This window comes from Jaculus jaculus, chromosome 7 (assembly GCF_020740685.1).
Source record: "Jaculus jaculus isolate mJacJac1 chromosome 7, mJacJac1.mat.Y.cur, whole genome shotgun sequence".
Lineage (NCBI taxonomy): Eukaryota > Metazoa > Chordata > Mammalia > Rodentia > Dipodidae > Jaculus > Jaculus jaculus.
The window spans coordinates 39,455,657-39,479,189 of NC_059108.1; the positions used below are offsets into that span (position 1 = coordinate 39,455,657).

The window sequence follows — 23,533 nt, forward strand, 5'->3', positions numbered from 1 at the left end:
GTAGTAATGCTTTCCACCAATTGTTTTTTCATAGTGTTTCAATCAGTATTTGAGATTCGCATTGCCCACAACTTGGGGGATATGAAAATAACCATTAAGTCTCATGTTTGTGATGTCATCATATCAAATGGGAGGAATGAAGGGACCTGGGTGTATTTTGGGTTTGGCAAACTCTAGAACTATTTTTTTTTCAAACATTTGGGGTTTGGCTAAAATCGGCTCTTATTTTGCCAAGCACTTTGGCCTTAATTTTTAAACCCATGTGTATTTTAAAAGAAATTCAATCTATATGTTTCTGACTCATTTACACTTAACTCATGAAAATGCTGTTTGGTGAGAACTATTAGATGTCTGAGCAAGTTTATGAGCTTTCTTAAGCCTTTCTCCCCCGACTCCATTCTTACGAGAAAGTTGTACTTTGCTAGTCATAAAAGAGTGTGAGCCCCAGAAGCATGTGATCAGTTTGAGATTTATAACCTCCTATGCTTAAATGGGTTCTGATTTTGAAAAAAAAAAAAAAAAACCTCTCTCTCTTCTATTTTGTAAGTTTGCAAATAGGCTACTGCTGACCACAACAGGCTATGATATCTTACCTTCCAACATGAAAAGAGTTCATTCTATCCACCAATAAATTGCCCCTGGAACACTTTGGAGGAGAATTATGACACTTTTCATTCAAGTGGACACAGATTGAGATCTGACACGTTAATGGGAAGTTTACTAATCACCAAAGATAAGAAACAAAAGTGGAACTCAACACACTTCAGGTTAGAACACTTTCCCTCTTGAGTACTAGGGATTTTTTTAAAAATCACAGTCAACTCTGTTTAGGACTTTTAAACACATTTTTAAAGTAAGCTGAATTTACAAAAAAAATAACATTTGTAGCTGGGCATGGTGGTGCATGCCTTTAATCCCAGCACTAGGAAGGCAAAGATAGAATGATCATGTGAGTTCAAGGCCACCCTGAGACTACATAGTGAGTTCCAGGTCAACCTGGGCTAGAGTGAGACCCTACCTTGCAAAAAGAAAAAAAAAAAAAAAAAGATATTTGAATTTAAACCATGAAAGCAAGAAAAATAGGCCCATGTGTTGTGACCTCACCCTGAATCTTCTGTAGTGATGCTCAGATACCACTCAATTACAGTATTCTAGTGGGAAAGAGCCTTTTGGATAAAATGCTTAAAAATGACTTATAAATATTTAAAGTATAAGCATCTAACAAATCGTAATGACAAAGTTTTACATTTAACCACATGTGCTCCAAATATCTTGAAATTACTCTAAATATGGGTTTAAAATATCAAAAGGGATTGCTGATGGCATGCAGAACTTTGCAGAGAAACTTAAACCTGCTCATTCTTGCTCCCACATCACCCAATCTGCACAATTTTTTAAAGCGTGCGTGTGTAGATTTCTTTAGAAAAAGATTGTGTTACGGTCTGCATTTCCAAAACAAGAGTGGAAAGATGAAATATAGGGTTTCCCCTTCCCTCACCAAATGCAGTTTAGCTACTCCACTCCTAGATAATTTGTTATTGTAGGTTGGCTCAAATTTAAGACAGTAACATTTTAGCAATACTTGGGGAGCTAGGCCAGCTGCAAGGAGGGTATCATTACAAATTGAGACTCATATTGAATGGAAATGCCATTCATTTTCAACACTAAAACCTTTACCTAGGCTTTTGAATTGTGTCTTTTGGACACTGGGTCCATGTTTCCTATCAAATGAGTGCATAAAGTATGTTTCTCCCTGTGATCCTTTTCATATTATCAGTCACATCCTTACTTTCCTTTTTATACAAAACAAAGGCCAGCTTAAAACATCAAAGAAAGGCAACTGCACCACAGGTTTGAAGAATAAATGAGATAGTATCTCCAGCGCGGCCACACTTGGATTTGTCTCAGGCCTGGCTCAAGGCTGCCTAGGAAGGCTGTTCTGTTCTTGTGCCTCCTTGTCGTTCAGTCGTACACGTGAGCACCATGGCACACCTGCTTCAGTTTTTTAATTTTTATTTTTGCTTATGATGAGAATCTAGTCCTAAGAGGTGCAAGAGAGACCAGGGATGTTTTGTTGGACTTCCACTTTAAGAATAATTAGACAAACACTCAGGAGCTAATTTAAAGCACTAGGTCACTGCGCTGGAGAGATGGCTTAGCGGTTAAGGCACATGTCTGCAAATCCTAAGGACAGGGGTTAGATTCTCTAGGTCCCACGCTAGCCAGAGGCACAAGGGGTGCCCGCATCTGGAGTTCGTTTACAGTGGCTAGAGGCCCTGGTGCACCCATTCTCATTTTCTCTCCCTCCCTCCCTCTCTCTGTCTCTAGTTAATAAATAAATAAAAGTAAAATCTTTTTTTTTAAGTTACTAAAAAAAGCACTAGTTAACTAATTCTAAGGTTTGTTTTGTGTGTTTTTGTTTGCTTTTGCTCCAATCATTTTCACTAGGATCTTCTAATGAACCTTACAATAATTTGTGTATTTCTCTTCCTTACTGCTAACCAATCCTGACTCCACCCTACTTTGTTCTCAAGCCCAGGGCTGTGGAGATCCACAGTCCAGAGAAGATGGCCACTTGGTTAGTGTTTACAGCTGCCATCTCACATGGCGCTTACTGCCGCTCTTGAGAATGGGACCCTGTTAAATGAGGCGAGTGCTGAACCATCTACCTGTTTTTGTTTTTTTTTTTTTCCTCAATGATTTTCCCCTCTGCCTTTGAGGCACTTAGATAAGAGGTTATACACAGAAGGCACTGCCTGATCACCCATCACCCATCTACATATGAAGTGTACTTAGAATGGCGACTGAAGGGTGTAAAAGTCCTGTTGTGCTGGCCATGATGGGTGAAAATAGAATCGCTCCCGTGACCCTTGGGCATGATCTCTTTGAGTGTGGAGAAGGCAGGGTGTTCTGTAGAGGTAAGTGTCACTCACACACGTGTGCGTGCGCGCGCACACACATACACACACACACACACACACACACACACACACACACACACACGAGGTGCTTCATGCAATCTTGGGTTGGGGCCCCTTGTCGTCTCTGCGACTCCATGAGGCTTGTCTAGGTGAAGATAGGTGTGATTGAATCTGGTTGCATGGGCAGTCACAGTCTGTGACAAGGGAGTGGGTCCCTGAAACCTAGTTTCTTCTGGGTGATGGCTTGTTAATAGCTCTCCAAATGCTTCTCCTTTTCTGTTTGTCTCCTCTCCTTCTCTCTCTCTCTCTCTCTCTCTCTCTCTCTCTCTCTCTCTCTCTCTCATGAAAAGCATTCTGGGGAACTAGGAAGAATGAACAGCTCTTCCAGACATCATCCCTTCAATGCCAACTTTCCTGATCCTTCCACTTTTGTGACTCCAGCCAGCCTCAGTGGCATTTTTCCATAGAAGGATAGCATCACTCTGTATAGTGTAACCTTGAGAGTTCAAGTGCTGGGGAAGTATAAGGTTTATTTCTTTTCTTGCTACTCTTTTCTCCTGTCGCCACAGGCACTCTCAGGATATAGTAACATGGACTTTTTTACATAGTGTCACTAAGGCAATCTACTCAAGGCATATATGGCTACAACGTCAGTTTGGCAAAAAAAAAAAAAAAAAAAAATTCACAGAGAAGGGAAAATTGCTAAAAATAAATGCTAACTTTTAAGGGAAACATACAATTAACTCAGCTTTCTCAGAGCAAAAGGGAAAAAAAATCCAACTAAATTTATTGTTCAATAAATAATGCAAATATTTTTAAAGAGATACATGGCCTACTTTCTGTAAGCCAAAAGTCTACGGACCTGTCCTCCCTCCCCCCACCCAAAATGTCTGTATACTCTACAAGCACAGAAAACTCAGAGGGAAGTGCTGAAGGTCACCCATGGACCAGGGCCGGAGTAGGGGGCGGGGGACAAGGAATGAGGGCAAGAGACCAGCTCTGTGGAGTTGCCACATGCATCAGAAGGTCTGGGGACCGTGATGAGCACCAGTGTTGTACTTGCCCTTGCATGATGCTGAGTGGCTCCCTCTTGCGAGTCTGTGCCCAAAACATTTCTCTTGCTTTATCTTAGTCCCAGCCCTGCTGAAATTATAAAGTCATGGCTACATCTGAAAGTAATAAATGCCTGGTCACAGATACTATTTCCTAGTCTGTCATCTGAGTGGTGTATCTGAAATGAACTCATTTGTACATTAAAACCCTCCCTTTGGGCTGGAGAGATGTCTTAGTGATTAGGTACTTGCCTGTGAAGCCTAAGGACCCCAGATCGAGGCTCAGTTCCCCAGGATCCACGTTAGTCAGATGCACAAGGGGGCGCATGCATCTGGAGTTCGTTTTGCAGTGGCTGGAGGCCCTGGCGCGCCATTCACTCTATCTGCCTCTCTCTCTGTCACTCTCAAATAAATAAATAAAAAGTAACAAAAATAAAAAAATAAAAACCGCTCCCTTTAAGCTCCTGGTCGTAAGGTTTAATGTGAACCCAGCAGCTCATGGGATGGGGGATGTCTGGCTACTTTTCATCCAGAAAGCTGTCTTCTATGAAACTGAAAGTACCACGGCCAGCACTCCACGGTGCGCTCAACACCAAACAGTGGCTTATTGGTGGCTGTTGAAGCAACTCCCCTTAGAACTATGCAGCCAACTGTACCCTGACAGACAGATTGACCTTTTTCTTTTAATTTAATAACTTTTTTTTTTTTTTTTGCAAGGAGAGAGACAGACAGACAATTGGGTGCACCAGGGCCTCTTGCCCCTACAAAGGAACTTCAGATGCATGCACCACTTTGTGAATCTGGCTCTATGTAGGTACTGGAGAATTGAATCCAGGCGGAAGGCTTTGTAAGCAAGTGCCTTTACCACTGACTAATCTTCCCAGCTTAGGCAGATCTTTAACTTAGGGACTATCACCAATGAACATTCAGTCATATCACCAAATACTGATATATTACATAGCATCTGTCTGGGCCAAGAGCAGAGAGCTTCCCATTTTGTATGGTGTTCCTCTTGTAACCTCCACTTTCCCTTGCTTTAAAAGTGTGCACCTATGAGCCAGGCGTGGTGGCGCACTTCCTTAATCCCAGCACTCGGGAGGCAAAGGATTGCCATGAGTTCGAGGCCACCCTGAGACTACATACTTAATTATTCTAGGTCTTCCAGGTCAGCCTGAGCCAGAGTGAGACCCTACCTCAAAAAAAAAAAAAAAAAAAAAAGTGGGCACCCATAATATCATTTGGATGTTTGGACTTTCTCTCCAACTTCCTCCCACAGCCTAGTCTCTTGAACTTCTTAGTCTGAGAAACTAAATTGACAAAAACATTACCTATCACTTCTACCCTTTTAGCTTCCCTAAGGAGCTCAACCCTTACCTGGAAATACTTGATTTTGGGATTGTGGCTCCATGACCAGTGTATACTCCAAGACACCAAGATTACATGCACTTCCTCCTGCTTTCCCCGGGAAAAATGATAAGTTGGTTCTCCACTGCAGAACCTAGAGCAGTACTGAGGGATTGGGAAAAGGCTCGTATTTTCTTTCTATACATATGTCTGCAGGACTGGTAACATATATGAAAGTTGGCTAAGGATGTATAAAAAAGCCATAAGAAACATGCTACTTTGTATTCTAATTTTTTTAAAAAATGAAAGATTGGGTTAGAGAGATGTCTTAGCAGTTAAGGTGCTTGTCCACAAAACCAAAGGACCCAGGTTCAATTCCTCAACACCCACGTAAGCCAGATGCACAACGTGGCACATATCATTCCCTCCCCCCACTCTGACTCTTTCTCTCAAATAAATAAATGAACTTTTAAACAATGAAAGATAAAAACCAAGGTCTTGAATGGGGGTACCCTGCATGGGTGGATAATGTTGCTCCCAGCAGCCATATTGAATCAAAATCCCAGTGCCAGGGGTGGAGGACTTCTCTTGGAGCTGTTGGTCAGGGAGGCCCCCGGAAGCCCTCAAACAATACAGGTCATTGCTCTTGGTTGTCCACTAGAACCAGTGAGATCTGATTGCTGAAGACAATGCAAGCTTTGCTTGCAGGACAGAGAAATGCAGCTGGAATTGAGCTAGAAGCTAGCTCCTCCTACCAGTTAAGATTTTTGCAGTGCTGGAAGGTGCAACTCAGGCCGTGGAGTAGAAAAGCCATCAGCAGCCTTAATCCAGCTGTAGACCCTGTCTGCTACACTATCGATTTACCAGGCAAGATGTCCTGACTGGTAACATAGTTGCATGACTGTTATAGAGGTTAACCGATCACTTTCTAATTGGATTGGAGGCCTAGTCTACAGGAAGGAATTCATGCCTGGTCCTGAGAAACCTACTCAAAAGCCTATGGTTGGGAGAGTCATAGGCCCTCCTGGGAAACCTATTACTGGTTATTTAGACATGGGGTGGGTGTCAAACTTGCTTCCAAGTATTGGTTTCTGCCTGTAGGTTAGTGCTGCTTTCAGCCTTGGTGAGAGAAGCTTCTCTTTGCAATGGGTGTTGGTTTCTGCAGAAACTCAAAACTGGTCAAAGTGCTGAGAATGTGACTGGTGAGTGCTCAGCCTTGGACGGGACATCAATATTACCCTCTCCAAGGCCCAAGGATCATCACAGAAGAGGGGACAGAAATAATGTAAGAGCCAGAGGAAGGGGAAGAGTGTTGGAGGGTGCTGTCTTCCAGACGTGATGTGGTAGTTGTAATTTTGGAGTCATAGCAGCTGTGGTCACTGAGATGTGGCCTGAACAAGATTGGGCCTCATTGCCATTTCCCTGATGGATGAGGAAGGGGTTCATGAGGCCCCACCCCTCCTTGAGGACTTATGGACAGTTTATGGTTATTGGGAGGAGACACTTTCTTCAGTGGTTTAGCCAGTGGTAAGTTGTCCATGCTCTGCTGGTCACACACACACACATCCACACACACGTGCACGTGCAAGGACTAAATGGGAAGAGGAAAGTGTTTGGCAGAAGGTGGAGGGGAAAAGAGAATAATGGTAGGTGACTATAATCAAAACACATTATATACATGTATATACCTACACATGTATAATGATCAAATTAAGTAATAAAAAAAGAAATTTGGGAGCCTCAAAAGTGTGGGGTTGGGTTGGGAGGCTCTGCTGTGCCAGGAGAATAGAAAGAATGGGGGTGAAAGGGTTACTCCTGGTCCACATTTTTTCCATTGATTATTTTATTTAAAGGAAATATGTCATTTCCCTGGAAAACTGAGGAGGGGGAATATTTTCTTTTGAATATCTTGAAACATTTGTAAATGGTTACTCTGAACTCCCCAATGTACCATAAACAAGTGTAAACTGTAGAAATTCAGAACATGTACAAATACAAACAGCTATTCGCCAAGCTTCCAGGCAAAGACAGAGAAAGGAACATTACATTTATAAATGGAATTCTTTGTGGACAGAACAGTTTGGAAAATGCTTATACTTTGTTTTCCTTATTATTTGGGGATATATATATATACATATATGTATGTGTATATATATATATATATACATATATGTATGTATGTATATGTATGTGTGTGTGTATATATATATATATATATATATACACACACACACACACACACACACACACACACACACTTTCTTTCCCCCTAGCTAACAGAAGCTGCTGAACTTGTATTTAGAATCTTAAAAGTTGAAGATCAAAGGAAGTTTACAACCCTTTTAAAATCTTCAAGTAGACTTAATCAGTCCTGCATGTGGGGGGAAACATCTGCCCATGGAAATCACTTGTAGTCATATCAACAAAGAGTGAATGGAGTCAGGTAACTAGGAACAGTGTAACTTCACAACGGGAGGGGAAGCTGTAAGGAACAAATGTGTTGACTTCTTTGAAGATGGGTTACTGATTTCAGGCTACAGTCTGCTTTGGGTCTATCTTAAAGAGCTGTTTAAAATCCTAATACAGTATGAAAAGAGTAGACCTGGTGAGAAGGCTGAACAAGAGAGTGTGGTGTTACTGACAGTCTCCCCTGAGAAACCACGTGATTGATGGCCAGAAGCTCAGGGGCACATCACTCACAGGCACCTCTCTCCCCCCACCTCTCAGCTGCCTTTGGTTTGGGTTTTTAATGTTTTCACTTTGCCTTAACCTGTCGCCAAAGAGTGTTTGCCATCAGGGTATAAGAGCTATGAAGTCTGTAATAAAGGGATATTTCCAATTTTCCCCAACTATATGAATGGGCTGAGTTCCCGAAGGAATAGAAGGAAAACAGTACTGCGTATGCCCAGGAAATCAACAAGGGCCAAAGAATGAGTGAATTCACAGCAGGTGGAGCCAGTGCTGTGAGGTGATGGGAACTACGGAGGGCAGAAGGAGGTGTGATTTACTAGAGAGGAAGTGGTTCTCCCCCTTCCCCTTAAATCTCCTACTTTGTCACCTCTGTTTTCTGACTCCCCTCCCCCCATTTCTGACTTTGGAGAAAAGCTGTAATTTCTTTGGAGACCCATTACAAAAAGAATTTTCCAAGCACAAGAGGTATTGAGCAATTGTGTAATGGTATCTCCTGAAATTGACTGAAGCCTGGTTAATATTTTTAGTAATGATTCTGGTCCACATACAAGACCCTCACCTGATTATTCATTCAGAAATATAGATTATCCAAGTAGCCATCATCAATCTTTTATGATCTTTTGGTCCCATGTTAGTGTCACTATCATACCCTGGTCTCTTTTCACCCTCATACTGGTAGTGAAATCTCTTTCTCCTCCCCACTCTTTCTTCATATTTGAATGAGTGACGTTAGGATGTGTTTAAAATGACAAGTCCCAATGTTTTTTGACTTTTTGGAGGTGGTCTTTTTTTTTTTTTTTTTTTTTTTGTCACACACTGCCCCAAAGTTTTAACTTCTGTGAACAAATTGGGGACATTTTCAATTGAGGTGACCGGGAGAAGGCTGAGGTCATCTGTCTCCAGAGCAGAAGTTGTAGATATAAAAGCAAGAAGGAAAGGTGAACAGATTTAGTTATTCTGCTCCTACTGGAAGAGCTGTCCATGGAGAGAGAAATTACAAACCGTGGTGGTGGCGCTACTTAAGCAGACCAGCTAGCCCTCTGTCCTGGTTCTAGACTTCCTAGTCAAACCTCTGGCTGTAAGCTTGGTGCCTGTGCCGCTCCGTGAAGCAATGGAGGAGTTCTAGGTTTGTGTGTTGGAGGTGGGAGAGAGGATAAGAACAAAACACTGACTGAAGAACTGGGGACTTGTTTAGTACGGGCTCATTTTATCGGTGTGTTCTATGAGCATTCTCCCAAGGCAAGTGGAGTGGATAAAAGAATTTTAGTAAGTAATGAGGGAGTCTATTAGTGCTTTGAATAAAATATAGCACTGGAACCCAACGGCCTGGACATGACTCTCAAATCTGCTCAAATGTTGGGCAATCTTGAATAAGGTATATAATTTCTCCCGCCCTCCCTCCCCCCCTGTTTTCTCATCCGTGGAATGAAGATAATCATTTTGTGGATCCAGATCCAAATACATCCAAATGAAAACCCTCAACAGAAAGCCCTTGAGGAATTACTCTTCCTGTCTCTCCTCTCTCAAGTCCCCCTCCTTCCTGGGTTGATCTCCCCCAGGAACTGCCGGTGCCCCTCAGGCAGACCCAGCCTCATCTTTTCCTTTGTATCCTCCAGCCCTTGGAACGAACAGCATTCAAGTTAAGTACTCAAGCAATGTGCATCTTTCTTCTCTTCCTCTCCATAAATGGTTGACGTGTTGCCCTACTGTGAAGCAGGGAGTTTGTGGGGACAGGCCTGAACTGAGTACTTAGTCCCTCTTTTACCAGCTCTGATTGGGCAAAATCTCTAAGCTCCATCTTCCTCCTTGGTAACACCCTTCTGCTGCCTACCACCAGGATTGGTGTCGGGGGAGGGGCGCTGATCCTGACTCCCCTGCTCTTCACACAAGGCTCTGACTCCCTCTCAGTGGCTCACTGGTAGGAAGCAGGATTCTCCACCTGAGGTCAGAGATGAGCCTTCCCACTTCTGCCAGGCCACCACCCTCTCTCTCCCTTCTCAAAAGCTTCCCTCTGCAGAGATGAGTAACCCACCAGCTCAGATGCTGAGTCCCCAGTGGGGAGACAGCAGAGTTGGTCAGTGATGCCTGGCTGGTTGGTGCCAACATGTAGGAAGAGGCCCCTACACGGGAGCTCCATCTCCCTGCTAGGCAAAGGTGGCTTTGCGGCCTCAGCTCAGCAGGCACACGAAGGTATGAGAGAAGCCAGTTTTTATTCATGTCCCATTGATGGAATTCCCACGGTCATGAATACAATTTGGTGAGCTGGGCTAACCTGCCAATGAGGCCACCAGTACTAGGGGCTCTCGCAGCTCAAATGTTCCCTCCATCTTTTGGTACCCTGCATCCCGAGGCCTAAACATTGAAAATCTTCCAAACACTCCTCCCTCTCACAACCTCCTCTCGTCTAGCAGGGTGAATTAGAGGTGGTGAGCCTAAGGAGAAAACACAGGTGTAATTCAAAAGAGTGTTGCAGCTCAGGTTCAAGACTGCGCTTTGGGCATCGAGTTGCGTGCACCTGGCTCTCAGCTGTCTCCGCTGTAAACCAAGGGCTCGGTGATCTTAGACGTTGGATCAAAACGCATCACCAGCGCGCGCACGACCACGCCAAGGGCACCGCGCTCGCCTCGGCCTCGCGCGAAGCAAGGAGAGGGGGTGTGCCCGGTCTGGTGGAGGGTGGCCCAGGCGGACATACAAACCTTTTTGTTTTTTTGTTTTTTTTTTACTTATTCTGATTTCTAATTCGGAGGCACCTCCGTTTGAGCGGCGGCTCCAGGTCGTCGGGCCCGGCGCCAAGCAGGGGCGAGGAGGAGATGATGCACGGCGCCATGGCCGTCTTCTCGGCGGGTTTTGGCACAGGCTGGATCACGCAGCCGGCTTTGGGCAGCATCCGCAGAGCGTAGGCGTGGTCCTCGTCGGCGGGGTTGTTAAGGTTCGGGTCCGACTTGTCGCCTCCGGCCAGGGCCTCGTCCCCCATCAGCTTTTTGGTGGCCTCCCCGTCCAGGTGGCAGTTGGAAGCACAGTTGTTCTCCTTGACCGACTCGAGCTCGTTGAGGGCGGGCTCCTCGGGCGCCGGCAGCAGCTTTTTGGGGTGCGCGGGGGGCGGCGGCTGCTCGGGAGGGGGCTCGGCGACCTTGGCGCCCTCGGCCGTCGCCGCCGCGGCCCCGCGCGTGCCGTTGACGATGACGTTGCAGGCGGCGGCCGCCTCGGGTCCCGCGGGGGCTCCCGGGCCCGGGTCTCCGGCGGCGGGCGGGCTGCAGTGACCGTCCCTGCAGCCGCCGCAGGTCCTGCGCTCGGCCGCGCCCGGCTCGCGTTCCGCCTGCGCCTGGCCGTGCGCGTGCAGCGCGCGGTGGATCACGTTGTGCAGCCGGGCCCGGTGGCCCACCGTCAGGTCGATGACGCCGTCCTGCGGGCCCTGCAGCCCGCCGGGGAAACCGAGCTGGCTCCCCGCGCCCGGGGGGCTGCCGGAGCGCCGGGTCAGGTCCACCACGTCGGGGCCGCTGCCCGGGCCGCGGCAGGGCTCGGCGGGCGCCAGGCTCAGGGCCTGGCCGGAGCAGCCGGGCGGCGAGTCCGTGGACTTGGACGAGCCCTGCTTGGAGTCCCGCGGGGACAACGAGTGTCCGCCGGGCTTGCCTCCCGCCGCCGCCGAGGAGTCGCCGGGGGCGCTCGGAATGAAATTCTCCCCGTTGCTGGAGAATCCATTGGGGGGTTTGGAATCATTGACGTGAGGGATGGGGATGGGGATGGGGATGGGCACCGGCAGGGGCACGATCACCGGGTAGGGCACGAGCAGCGTGGGGGGCGGCACCAGCGGGGCGAGGGACGGCAGCCCAAAATTCATCATCTGGGGCACCGGCATCGGGCCGTTTGGCATCATGTTTACCGGCGGGAAGGGAAGACTCGGCAAGGGGGCGCCCGGGGGCGGCGGGGGCAGCAGCCCCGGGGGGTTCCCAGGCATGGTAGGGGTGCTGGGGGGGTGGATGTGGGGCGACAGCATGGGCCGGTGCATGGGGCTGGAAGTTGGGCCCAGGTTCCGGGGGCCGCCGGGTGGGGGCCCGATGCCTGGGAGCATGGGGTTGGACAGGGGGCTGTTGGGGTTGGAGGCGTGGTGCGGGGGCCCGCGGATGAAGGGCGGGCGGATCTGCTGCATGATCTGCTGTTCCATGAAGATGGGCAGCGGCACCGGGCCGCGGTTGGTCATCACCATAGGAGGGCTGCGAGGCGGGACGCCCAGCGGAGGCCCGATGCTAGCAGGTGGCTGGACCGAGACAGGAGGCATGTTTGCAGTCTCGCTGATGGGGATGGACTTGGGCACTGGAGTGGGGATTTTAGTGACAGAGCAGTTGGCGGTGTCAGATGGAGAGACGGTGGTGGACGCCGATGGGCCAGGGCCCTGGCTTTGACCAGCTGCAGACACCGGGGAGGGGACCTTCCTCCGAGCATCTGTTAGCGGGATATTCCAAGAGTCTGGAGTGAGCAGCTGTACCCCGCTGCCTTCTGCTTTATTTTCCATGGGAGGGTGTAATGTGCTGCACAGCCCAGCTGGGAGGTTGGCCTGTGTCTCTTTGTAGAAAATGTCCATTTTGTATTGATTGAGACATTTTGCACTGCAGAACTGAAGCCGTCTTTCCCCGTCCCCAAAATCCAGGTACTCTTTCGTGTGTCTTATGTGCTTACACCAGTCACACACCTACAACACAGCAATAGAAACCACAACAGGTAAGATAAGCAACGCGTCTGGGAACATGGCCTTTCCTGTTTCACATAAAAGGCTATTTCTTTCAAACATTTATCATGACTTCTCAAACTGGCTGAAAGGTCTCCCTCTAAAAGGTAAAGTTCTGAAGTATCTGAAATAATGGGTTTGCTTTATAAATATTAATTCTTCAGAACAGCAATGATCACTACCTTTATTATTTTTTAAGAGACTATTGTTTCCTTTTAACATGACGGGAACATGGCATTGACTAGAAGAAATCCATACATCTGCCCAGTACACCTGTCTTCACATTTTTACTGCTCCACAAGACTCATTGTAAACGTGCATCTAGATAGTTTTGAAGGAAGAGATTCTCTAGGAAGTTCAATGGGCATGAACATAAAACCCCTTAAAATTCTCCTCGTGCGAAGTCACTTCACACTACTGCATGTGTCCAATAACACAGTTGGAACGGGTGAGCAGTGTCAACCAAGAGCACAAAGACTGAACATCATTATGTCTGGCTTCTAAGGAGAAACTTGGAATTAGTCGTGAAGTCTGCGTGAGGTTTAGCTATTCCCAACCTGTGATGTCGCAGCACACTAGAATTCTTTTTTGAGCTGTTTGCCCACTCTTTCTCAGCAGTCAGAATTTTGGTGACATTTCTTGGCAGGCAGTCTTATTTAACAACTTTTCAAACACCAGAGAACATTTTCCAAAAGTTGTTATGGCTCCCCCCCACCACCACCACCACATCTACTCCTGGCAAAAAGAAACACATCACCAAATTTATTTTAAAGTTGGGCTGCAAAACTAATTAAAGGCTGAGAGCTTTCCCCCCAATTGGAAATCACTAGACATCAAAGTTCAAAAAATAGTCATTCTCGGCTTCAGAACCCATTACTTTGGAGAAATTATTGTGATTTCATTAACACATTAATTTTGCAACACCATCAGCTCTCACAGATGGCAAAGACATGATCTACAATTCAAATATGACTCTTGTTTGCACAAATGTCTCTCCTTCATATGGCATTTTAAACAAGAATTAATATGAGTAATCTTGCCATAGCTATAAACAGATAAACAGATGTCAAAATTTTCAATAGTTCTTACAGAGCCTCACTTTTTTTAAACTGAATTTTACACACACAATCTTTTCTTTCTTTTTTTTTTTTTGGGGGGGGTCGTTTCTGTAGCATTCAAACCATACAGCATTAGAGGAGGAATTGTGAAATGCTGTGCAATGGAGAGTTTTATTTGAACTCGAGTTTTCCCCCAATGAAGCGATGGTTCCAATATCGTTCTACATCGGGACCTTGTTTTTCAAGAGAGTGTCTGTTCTGTTGGTGGTGGATGCATGTGTGTGTTTTAACTATCATAAACTGATATAATTAAAAGATGATAAATTTTAATAATGATTGGTCACATAAACAATGCAGAAACAACATATGCTGGGCATTTGATTACTCGTCTCATTTAACTTTCAGCTTTCCTTGCCTGTAAACAGTGGTGGCATGTTAGCATGTGACTGTGGGCGCACACTCTCATGACAGATGTGGGTCTGCATGTATAACTCCACTCTTTCTTTTCTCACTTTTTCTTACTGATATTTATAGGTAATAAACTTGACAGTGTGAGACGGAATAACATACATACTTTGGCACACATTCTTTTTTTGTTTTTTTGTTTGTTTGGTCTCATACACAAATTGTTCTTTCAAAATACGTCTTGCAAAAATTTGAGGAGAGTAAGAACACTGTTGAATGACCTTTGATGACTAGAAGAACATTCTCTCCACTTATTATCAAAACTTTGGCAGTCATTAAGGTGGTTAAAAATAGTAATTTCCGAACCTGGCGTGGTGAGCACGCCTTTAATCCCAGCACTCAGGAGGCAGAGGTAGGAGGATCGCTGTGAGTTCAAGGCTGCCCTGAGACTACATAGTGAATTCCAGGTCAGCCTGAGCTAGAGTGAGAACCTATCTCAAAAAAAAAAAAAAAAAAAAAAAATTTCTGAGCCTGGCATGGTGGTGCACACCTTTAGCCCCAGCTCTCAGGAGGCAGGGGTAGGGGAATCTCTGTGAGTTTGAGGCCACCCTAAAAGTACACAGTGAATTCCAGGTCAGCCTGGGATAGAGTGAGACCCTACCTTGAAAAATCAAAATAACAATAATAATAATAATAATAACAATAATAATAATAATTTATGTTTACATTTTTCTATCGATAATTTTTTAGGTTCCTACTGAATTAAAGGTGGCCTTTTTGTTAATAAGAGAGATAACCATTTTACAGATTCATGCAAAATTACTGCCAATGAGAAGAACCCCATAGGGTCAATCAGACTCTCAAATTTCTCATCCATGCAAAAATTAAAGTTAACTGGGAGTGAAAATATTATACATATAAGTTATTTAAAAAAAATTTTTAGGGCTGGAGAGATGGCGTAGCGGTTAAGCGCTTGCCTGTGAAGCCTAAGGACCCCGGTTCGAGGCTCGCTTCCCCAGGTCCCACGTTAGCCAGATGCACAAGGGGGCGCACGCGTCTGGAGTTCGTTTGCAGAGGCTGGAAGCCCTGGCGCGCCCATTCTCTCTCTCTCCCTCTATCTATAATTGTGAGCTAAAAATCACTATCAATGAAGTAAGCTAATCAAAATAACATGCCAATTTTTCTGCCAAATTTTCTTTTGGATCTCATTCTTTAACCATAAGGGAGAAGAGTTTTCTGAAATCATTAATTGGTTTTTAAATCGCCAGACTGACTTTTTTCTTTTACCTCTAGAGGATTCCTTTTTCCTCAAGCTAAATAAATGTTTTCAAGTGGAGTGAAAGAAAAATAATCTAAACACAATTTAACTGCTCTTCCTTTACTTTCAGCACTACATTAGTGAATGAAGGGTGCTCATTGACCTATCCCAAACATCAAATGAGAATTGTCTATCATATTTTCTCTCCTCTCACATGAAAATCAGAAGCAAAATCCTATTTTATGGCTGGAGAGATGGCTCAGAGGCTAGTGAAGGTGCTTGCTTGCTTACTTGCAAAGCCTAATGACCCAGATTCAACTACCCAGCACCCACATAAAACCAGATGCAGAAAGTGGTGCATGTATCTGGAGTGCTTTTGCAGTGGCTGGAGGCCCTGGTGCAACCATTCGCTCACTCTGTGTTTCCCTTTAACATTCTTTGTTTGCAAATAAATTTCTTAAAAATCTTATTTTATCAAACTTTCCTCTGAAAGCAAAGGCTAGTGTTTGGCTTTCTGCAGTGTTCCTGCATAATCCTGTGCCATGACGGTCTTGTTTTGGAGTGGTGCATATTAACGTGTGCATCCTCTTGCTTTATTACTTTTAATCCAGAACACTGACTTTAAATACAGAAAAGCAATATTTCTGATGAGGGGGAAAAAAAAACTATTAGGGGGGAAAAGATGTCACTTAAGCAATAATGAATCAAGTCTGTCTTACAGGATACATCATTTAAGATGAGGTCAATGAATTTATGGCACAAATGGCTATATCATGTGAGGCAATAAAACACAGTGCCATCACTCATTCTACATCTAACTAATGACACACTTTTAGTAATTAAAGATTCCATCCTAAGAGCCTGAGCTGATTACTTAACATGTCATAGTTATGTGGAAGTCTATACTGTGTCTTTCTTTAATAAAATGACATTTGCATATGCACAAAATGAACTGCACGTGTTTCATAAACTATGGCTTCCTTAATTGTGGTGTCAGAAATATTCTTCCCTTCTTATGGACAGCTTTACAATTTATCATTATTTTAATTTTTGAGGCATTGTACTTTCCTCACTATGCCAAAGAAGTACTGACTTTTTTTCCCCAGACATTTTTAAAGATAAAGAGGTACACAGCCCAACTCCTAGGGCTGTGCAATGACTTCCCTGACCCGCCCCAGCTTTGTTTCTATGGGAATCTGGCCTCTTTGGTTCCCCTTCTCTCCCTCACAGGTCCCAGATTGGTCAGGGGCTGCCGCTGTTTAATGATGCCAATCTGGGGACAGAACAATCAGCGAATGCAATGCCATTGAGCAAGACAGCTGAAATGCTTTGTATCACAAATACATAATGTATCACTGGGAAGACAAAAAAAGATTACAACGGAGATAAACAAATGTGTGTTCCCTTCAATCCTAGAACAGCAGTCCTCGAAACGATTCAATTTACCTTCCTGGGATGGGTCCAATTCTAAACCAGAGAATGAACATTTCCTCTAGTCCATTTAGAGTATTTATATTTTGGTGGCTGGCTGCCAGGGCAGTACTTATAAGCTCTGTGGCCTGATGGCTTCACTCCTTTCCTGTGAAATAAATGTGTGGCAAACCTACACCGCTCAACTGCTCAAAAGACACTACCTCAGCAGAAATATCGCTTGCTCTTGATACCAGCACCCTGAAAGGCAGGACCTTTCGTTCTTATAACTCTTTCTGTCTTGTGTTTCCCCTGGAAAGAAAGAAAGCTATTCATGTTGGCAACTGAGCCTTCATTTTTATATAAACGCCCAAAGTCAAAGCCACAGATATATGCCACGAGGTTACTCACATGGGCACAATATATACATTCTGCTGGACTAAGAGAAGATTCTGGAAACTGGGGGAGGGATCAGGGTTTTCTAATTAACACATTAATCAGCTGTCAGCTGTGGGAGTAAAGTTCATCCTTTAATGGAACCCACTGCTGCTTTCTGAGTGGTAATCTGGCACCAAGCAATATTTAATTAAGAAACTCTTGCTGAAACCTTTCTTCTCTAGGCAAAGACTTCTGCAGCAATGGAACAGTAAAATGATATTAGCATCTTGAATACCATCAGCAGTTTGAAAAAAAAAAAAGTGCTTCTGACTTTCCACTAATATAACCTCCAGGCAACAGCCTAGAACGTGCATCTGTTTGACTGAAATCGCATTTGGTCATAAGAAGGGGCCTCTCTAGGCCTTGGCATTGATCTCGAAGTGCAGGCTAGCTCACAGAACTGTGAGCTCACTCAACAGTGGCATGATGGAGGATGGAGACATGGGTGGGATGCTCTTTGTTTTGAAGGCCAGGAGTCCATTCTACGTCTAGGAGCCACCTCACAGCATGAGTGGAGGGTGCTAGGCTGACCTCACCTGAGCACTTGCTTCAGTCCCTCTCTGGAGTGCCAGCATCTACTGGTGTCAGTAGTTCTGGGTACCCAAGCCAAGGGTGCTATGGAAATCACATGGGATTTGGAATGACGAGATGAACCTGCACTCCAAAATCTCAGTTTCTTCATCTGTGAAACAGAGCTAACAGTGGTAAGAATTGTGTGCCGTATATATTACTAAGCTGGTGACATAGCCTGTCTTTAATCCTCAGCCCATCCTTATCAGGGTTGCTGATGTCACATAGATTTTAAGTTCATTTTGTAGGGAGGACACTCCTATGCAGCAGGAGGAGGGAAAAGGAAATGGTTTTCCTATGAGCTGTGTGTCTTTAAGAGAAAACAGGGGAGGGCTGGAGAGATGGCTTAGCGGTTAAGCGCTTGCCTGTGAAGCCTAAGGACCCCGGTTCGAGGCTCAGTTCCCCAGGTCCCACGTTAGCCAGATGCACAAGGGGGCGCACACGTCTGGAGTTCATTTGCAGAGGCTGGAAGCCCTGGCGTGCCCATTCTCTCTCTCCCTCTATCTGTCTTTCTCTCTGTGTCTGTTGCTCTCAAATAACTAAATAAATAAATTAAAAAAAAAAGAGAGAGAGAACAGGGCATGTTTGTGTCTGGACAAATGTGTGCTATACCTCACCTATGCCTGTCCTCATCCTGCTTCCCAGGAGACTCTGTCTGTCTCTGGGGTAACAGAGGGCCTGTGCAGTGGCAAGAAAGCCATCTGACAGCTCTGTGTGCCAGCTCCCGGCATCCCGAGGAGCCACTCATCAGCCTGGCAGAGCTCTGGTCTTCTCCATGGCCAGGCTGTAATTCAGGAAAAGCTTGACAAAGCAGTATGGCTGCCTGGAACCATTAAAATGAGTAAGTCTTCTTAAGCTCAACTGTTCGAACAGTGAGAGCCATAAGCTGCACTCTTCATGTTTTATTAAAAATCAGAGCTGGGCTGGAGGGATGGCTTAGTGGTTAAGGCATTTGCCTGCAAAGCCAAAAGACCTGGGTTTGATTCCCCAGGACCCACGTTAGCCAGAAGCACAAGGGGGCACACGCGTCTGGAGTTCCTTTGCAGTGGCAGGAGGCCCTGGAGTGCCCATTCTCTCTCTCTCTCTCCCTCTTTCTCTGTCAAATAAATAAATAAAAATATTTGAAAACTGGAGCTGATGTATGTCCTTCTGGACTCACTGTGTATCAGAACCATCTTCCAAAAGAAGGGTGAGGTGCACAGCACCAGGATGGCCTCACCCCGCCATGGTGGAAGTGTGCATGAGGGGAGACAGCCCCTGGAGACAGCAATGGGCCCCCACACTGAAGGACATGGCCAGGCTCACCAGTTTTCTCACAAAGCTAACTTAAGAGCGAAGGAAGGAAAAAGATGATTTAGCCATAAAAAGCCATAAGAAACCAAGAGTGGGCTAGACAGATGGCTCAGTGGTTAAAGGTCCTTGCTGTCAAAGCCTAATGGCCTGGGGTTTGATTCTCCAGAACCTATAAAGCAGATACACCAAGTGGCACATGTACCTAGCGTTTGCTTGCAGTGGCAAGAGTTCCTGGCAGGCTCATTCATTCTCACATTCTCTCTCTCTTCTTGCAAATAAATAATATATTTTGTTAAATCCAAGAGAGGGAGTTAGATAGCAATGGCCAAGGGTTTCTACAAAAAAAGGCAGTTCATGGAAAAATGTATTTCCATTTTCATATTTTTATTTATTTATTTTGAGAAAGAAAGAGAAAGGGGCAGAGAGAATGGGCATGCCAGGGCCTCTAGCCACTGTAAACAAACTCTTGACTTGGGTTGGAGAGATGGCTTAGCAGTTAAGCGCTTGTCTATGAGGCTTAAGGACCCCGGATTGAGGCCTGATTCCCCAGTACCCACGTAAGCCAGATATACAAGGTGGTACATGAATCTGGAGGTCATTTGCAATGGATGGAGGCCCTGGTATACCCATTTTCTCCCTTTCTCTCTCTCTCTCTTTCTCTTTCTCTCTGTCTCCCTCAAATAAATAATAATAAACAAAAAATTAGAAGAAAACCTCTAGACTAATGCACGTCTTGTGTATCTGGCTTACATGGGTCCTGGAGAATCAAACCTGGGTCCTTAGGTTTTGCAGGCAAGTACTTGAACCACTAAGTCATCTCTTCAGCCCTCCATTTTCTTTTAAAATTTATTTTTATTAGATATGGACATATTTAGTATGTAAACAACACATGTTGGTACCATCCTTTCCCTCCTCCCTGCCCCTTTTCTGAAAAGACCTTCCTCTTTGGGGCTGCACGTCAACCCCATAGAGATTGTAGGTCGTGCATTATGGGGGCAGCAGTCAGTTATGGGGGATCCAGCCCTCCATTTTCAAAAGAAGAAACTTTCCACAGGTTTACTTTTCAATGTGACGAAATAATGTTTGGTGCATAATTCCCCCCTCCTTCCCATTCACCCCTCAAATATGCACTCAGGAAGGGACTAAAGAGCTCCTCATTGGATAGAAATTCTCACTGGAGGATGTCAGTGACTAACCCAATCATGACTCTGATTTTACATCTAGAGCAGGTGATGGAATTCCTAGCCCAACTGAATAGCCACTAGGCCATCGTCTCTCCGCCCCACTCGGAAGGTGGCTTCCTGTGCACGGAGTGTCCGATGGCCTATGCATCCGCCCAGCGTCTCAAATGGTCTGCGCATCTTCACAACACAAGCCACTGTGATGGAAACTGAGCAATTCAGCCAAGCACGGGAAAAATTTGGTCTACCTGGGTCCAAATGCCTTTCTCTCTGTTCTCCAGGGCGTGTGGCCCTGAGAGGGCACAGAAATAGCAAGACAGACCTTGGAGCAATGACAGTCCATCCTGACATAACCTGGGAGACCACCTCATCCCCTCCGCAGCCTCCTGTCCTAGGGCTCCAGGCACGTGACTCCTCTGCGCTTTAGGCGCTGTAAAACGGTAGCGCGCACTGTCGAGGGACAGCTGAGGATAAACGGAAGCCACAAGTGACTCCAAACATGGAAAATGTACCACACCGGAGCAGAGGGCAACGTCCCGCACTGACACTCACTGTCATGCTGCTGCCACTGCCAGAGGGTCCATGTTCTCTCCTTTTTATAAGCTCCGGACTCTTTACCACCTGCTTTGACACACTCAGAAGTGAGTCTTGACGGAGGGCACGTGGTGAGTCGGTACAGTGTGAGGGAAGGAGAAAGAAGGGCACGTAGCCCCCAACCCATGCAGTGGGTATCCTGCAGAAGTGGGCGAGGCAGGCTTTTTAATATTTTATTCTACTTATTTGAGGGAGGGAGAGAAAGAGAATGGGCACACCAGGTCCTCCAGCCACTGCACATGAACTCCAAACTCCAGATGCATGCGCCACCTTGTGTATCTGGCTAATGTGGGTCCTGGGGAGTTGAACCTGGGTCTTTTGCCTTTGCAAGCAAGTGCCTTAACTGCTAAGCCATCTCTTCAGCCCCAGACTTTTGATTTTTAAATTTTTTTGTTTATTATTTTTATTTATTTATTTGAGAGTGATAGACAGAGAAAGAGGCAGGTAGAGAGAGAGAGAGAGAATGGGCGCGCCAGGGCCTCCAGCCACTGCAGATGAACTCCAGATGTGTGTGCCCCCTTATGCATCTGGCTAACGTGGGTCCTGGGGAGTTGAGCCTCGAACCTGGGTCCTTAGGCTTCACAGGCAAGTGCTTAACCGCTAAGCAATCTCTCCAGCCCTTGATTCTTAGTTTTTACTCAATCATAGCTCTAAGCGGAGTTTAAGAGAAAACTGACTTTCTATTTGTAATGCTTTGGTTTATCCAAAGGCCCTGGGCTGTGGAGCCATGCAGAACAGTACTTCCCATACCCTGGTCCCAGTAGTTCAAGTGCTGGGTATCCAAAATCAGTGGGAGAAGTCAGCATATTCCGTCTCTCCAGCAATATCTGCCCACCACAGCCACAGATTTGTCCTAAAGATCAAAGCTAAATTCACAGTTCTTTTTAAAAAATAATTTATATTTAGTTATTTGCAAGCAGAGAGAGACAGAGAGGTGAGGGAGGGGGAGAGGGAGAGAATGGGCATACCAGGGCCTCTAGCTGCTGCAAACGAACTCCAGATGCATGTGCCACTTGGTGAATCTGGCTTTATGTGGGTACTGGGGAATCTAACTCGGGTTGTTGGGCTTTACAGGCAAGCACCATAACTGCTGAGCATTCTCTCCATCCCTGAATTTATAGTTTCCAAACTAAAAATTATTCAATGTGAAACTTCCAGTTGCTTTTCTAATTCAGTACTGTGGAGTTGCTTGTTTCAAATGCATACTTGGTTTTTTGTTTTAAAGGTGTTTGTTTATATGAGCTTTTCTTGATTTCCACATAGATATTTAAATCTATTTTCAGCCATATCTTTGGTTTTGAATCCTTTTCTCTCCCTGTCTTGTATGTGTAATATTCCTATGTGCCTGTGCACATGCATGTGGAAGCCAGAGGTCAATTTCAGAGGTCTGCTTTAGTTGCTGTCCACCTTATTCTTTGAGATGGCTCTCACACTGAATCTAGAGCTCACCAACCGGCTAATTAGCTGGCTGGTTTGCTCTAGGGATACCCTGTCTCTGCCTCCCCAGCACTGGGTACTGGCATTAAAGAAAATACATGCCACCATGCCTGGCATTTGTTTATTTACTTACTTATTTACTTATTTAGAGGCAAGCCCAACAAACTAGCCTTTTTTGTTTTTGTCTCACTCTAGCCCAGGCTGACCTGGAATTCACTATGTAGTCTCAGGATGGCCTTGAACTCACTGTGATCCTCCTACCTCTACCTCCCAAGTGCTGGGATTAAAGGCATGCCCCACCACACCTGGCCAAACTAGCCTTTTTTATGGGACAGAGAGAGAGAGAGAGAGAGAGAGAGAGAATTGGCATGCCAGGGTTTCCAGCCACTGTAATCGAACTCTAGATGTGTGTGCCACCTTGTGCATGTGCTACCTAGCGCATGCGTCATCTTGTGTGTATGGCTTATGTGGGATCTGGGGAGTTGAACATGGGTCCTTAGGCGTCACAGGTAAGTGACTTAACTGCTAAGCCATCTCTCCAGCCCCATATCTGGCTTTTATGTGGGTTCTGGAGATCTGAACGTAGGTCTTCATTGACAGAGTTTTACAGCACTACCAGTCCTCACCCTGTCCACTTGGGAAGGTAAAGAGACACACCATGCAAGGCTACTCCCTTGACTGGGCAAGTCACTGTACCTCAAGGATTTGGGCATAAAAGCCCCAGATGTCATTTGCTCTCTCACTCTCTTTTCTGTCCTTCTTTCATGAAATACGGTGTGTGTTCTCTGTTCACCATTCCTGAGTCTGTCTCTCTCTGTCTCTGCCTCTGCCTCATATCTGCTTTCCTGTCTCCACATCATCTCTTTTCTCTCTTCCTCTCTCTCCTCCCTTGCTTCCTGGCTCACATCCAACTCCCCTCCCCTGCTAATCCACCACTAATCCTCCTGGTTCCTTACCCCTTCTTTTCCTAAAACGCCCACTCTGAGCCGCTAGTAATAAATAAACTCCCTATTCCCAAGGAAAAGGTGTAGTCTCCATCGCCTAATTCACACCCTAACCTCTGACACTCACGATTGCTCAGCAAGCACTTTACGCAGGGAGCCGTCCCCGCTACCCCGCCCCTCTACCCTGGCTTTTGAAATGTATATTTGGATATTT

The 23,533-nt window shown here is 45.6% G+C and overlaps 1 protein-coding gene across 1 annotated transcript in view; it reads right to left on the reverse strand.

The window, feature by feature from the left end:
* The window catches only part of LOC101609007 (sine oculis binding protein homolog), a 199,836-nt gene that overhangs the window by 10,656 nt on the left and 165,647 nt on the right, over positions 1 to 23,533 (reverse strand). The window contains exon 6 of the mRNA XM_045155067.1: positions 10,705 to 12,695. Within this exon, the coding sequence (XP_045011002.1) occupies positions 10,728 to 12,695 (1,968 nt within the window). The 3' untranslated portion in view covers positions 10,705 to 10,727. The remainder of the gene's footprint in view (positions 1 to 10,704; positions 12,696 to 23,533) is intronic.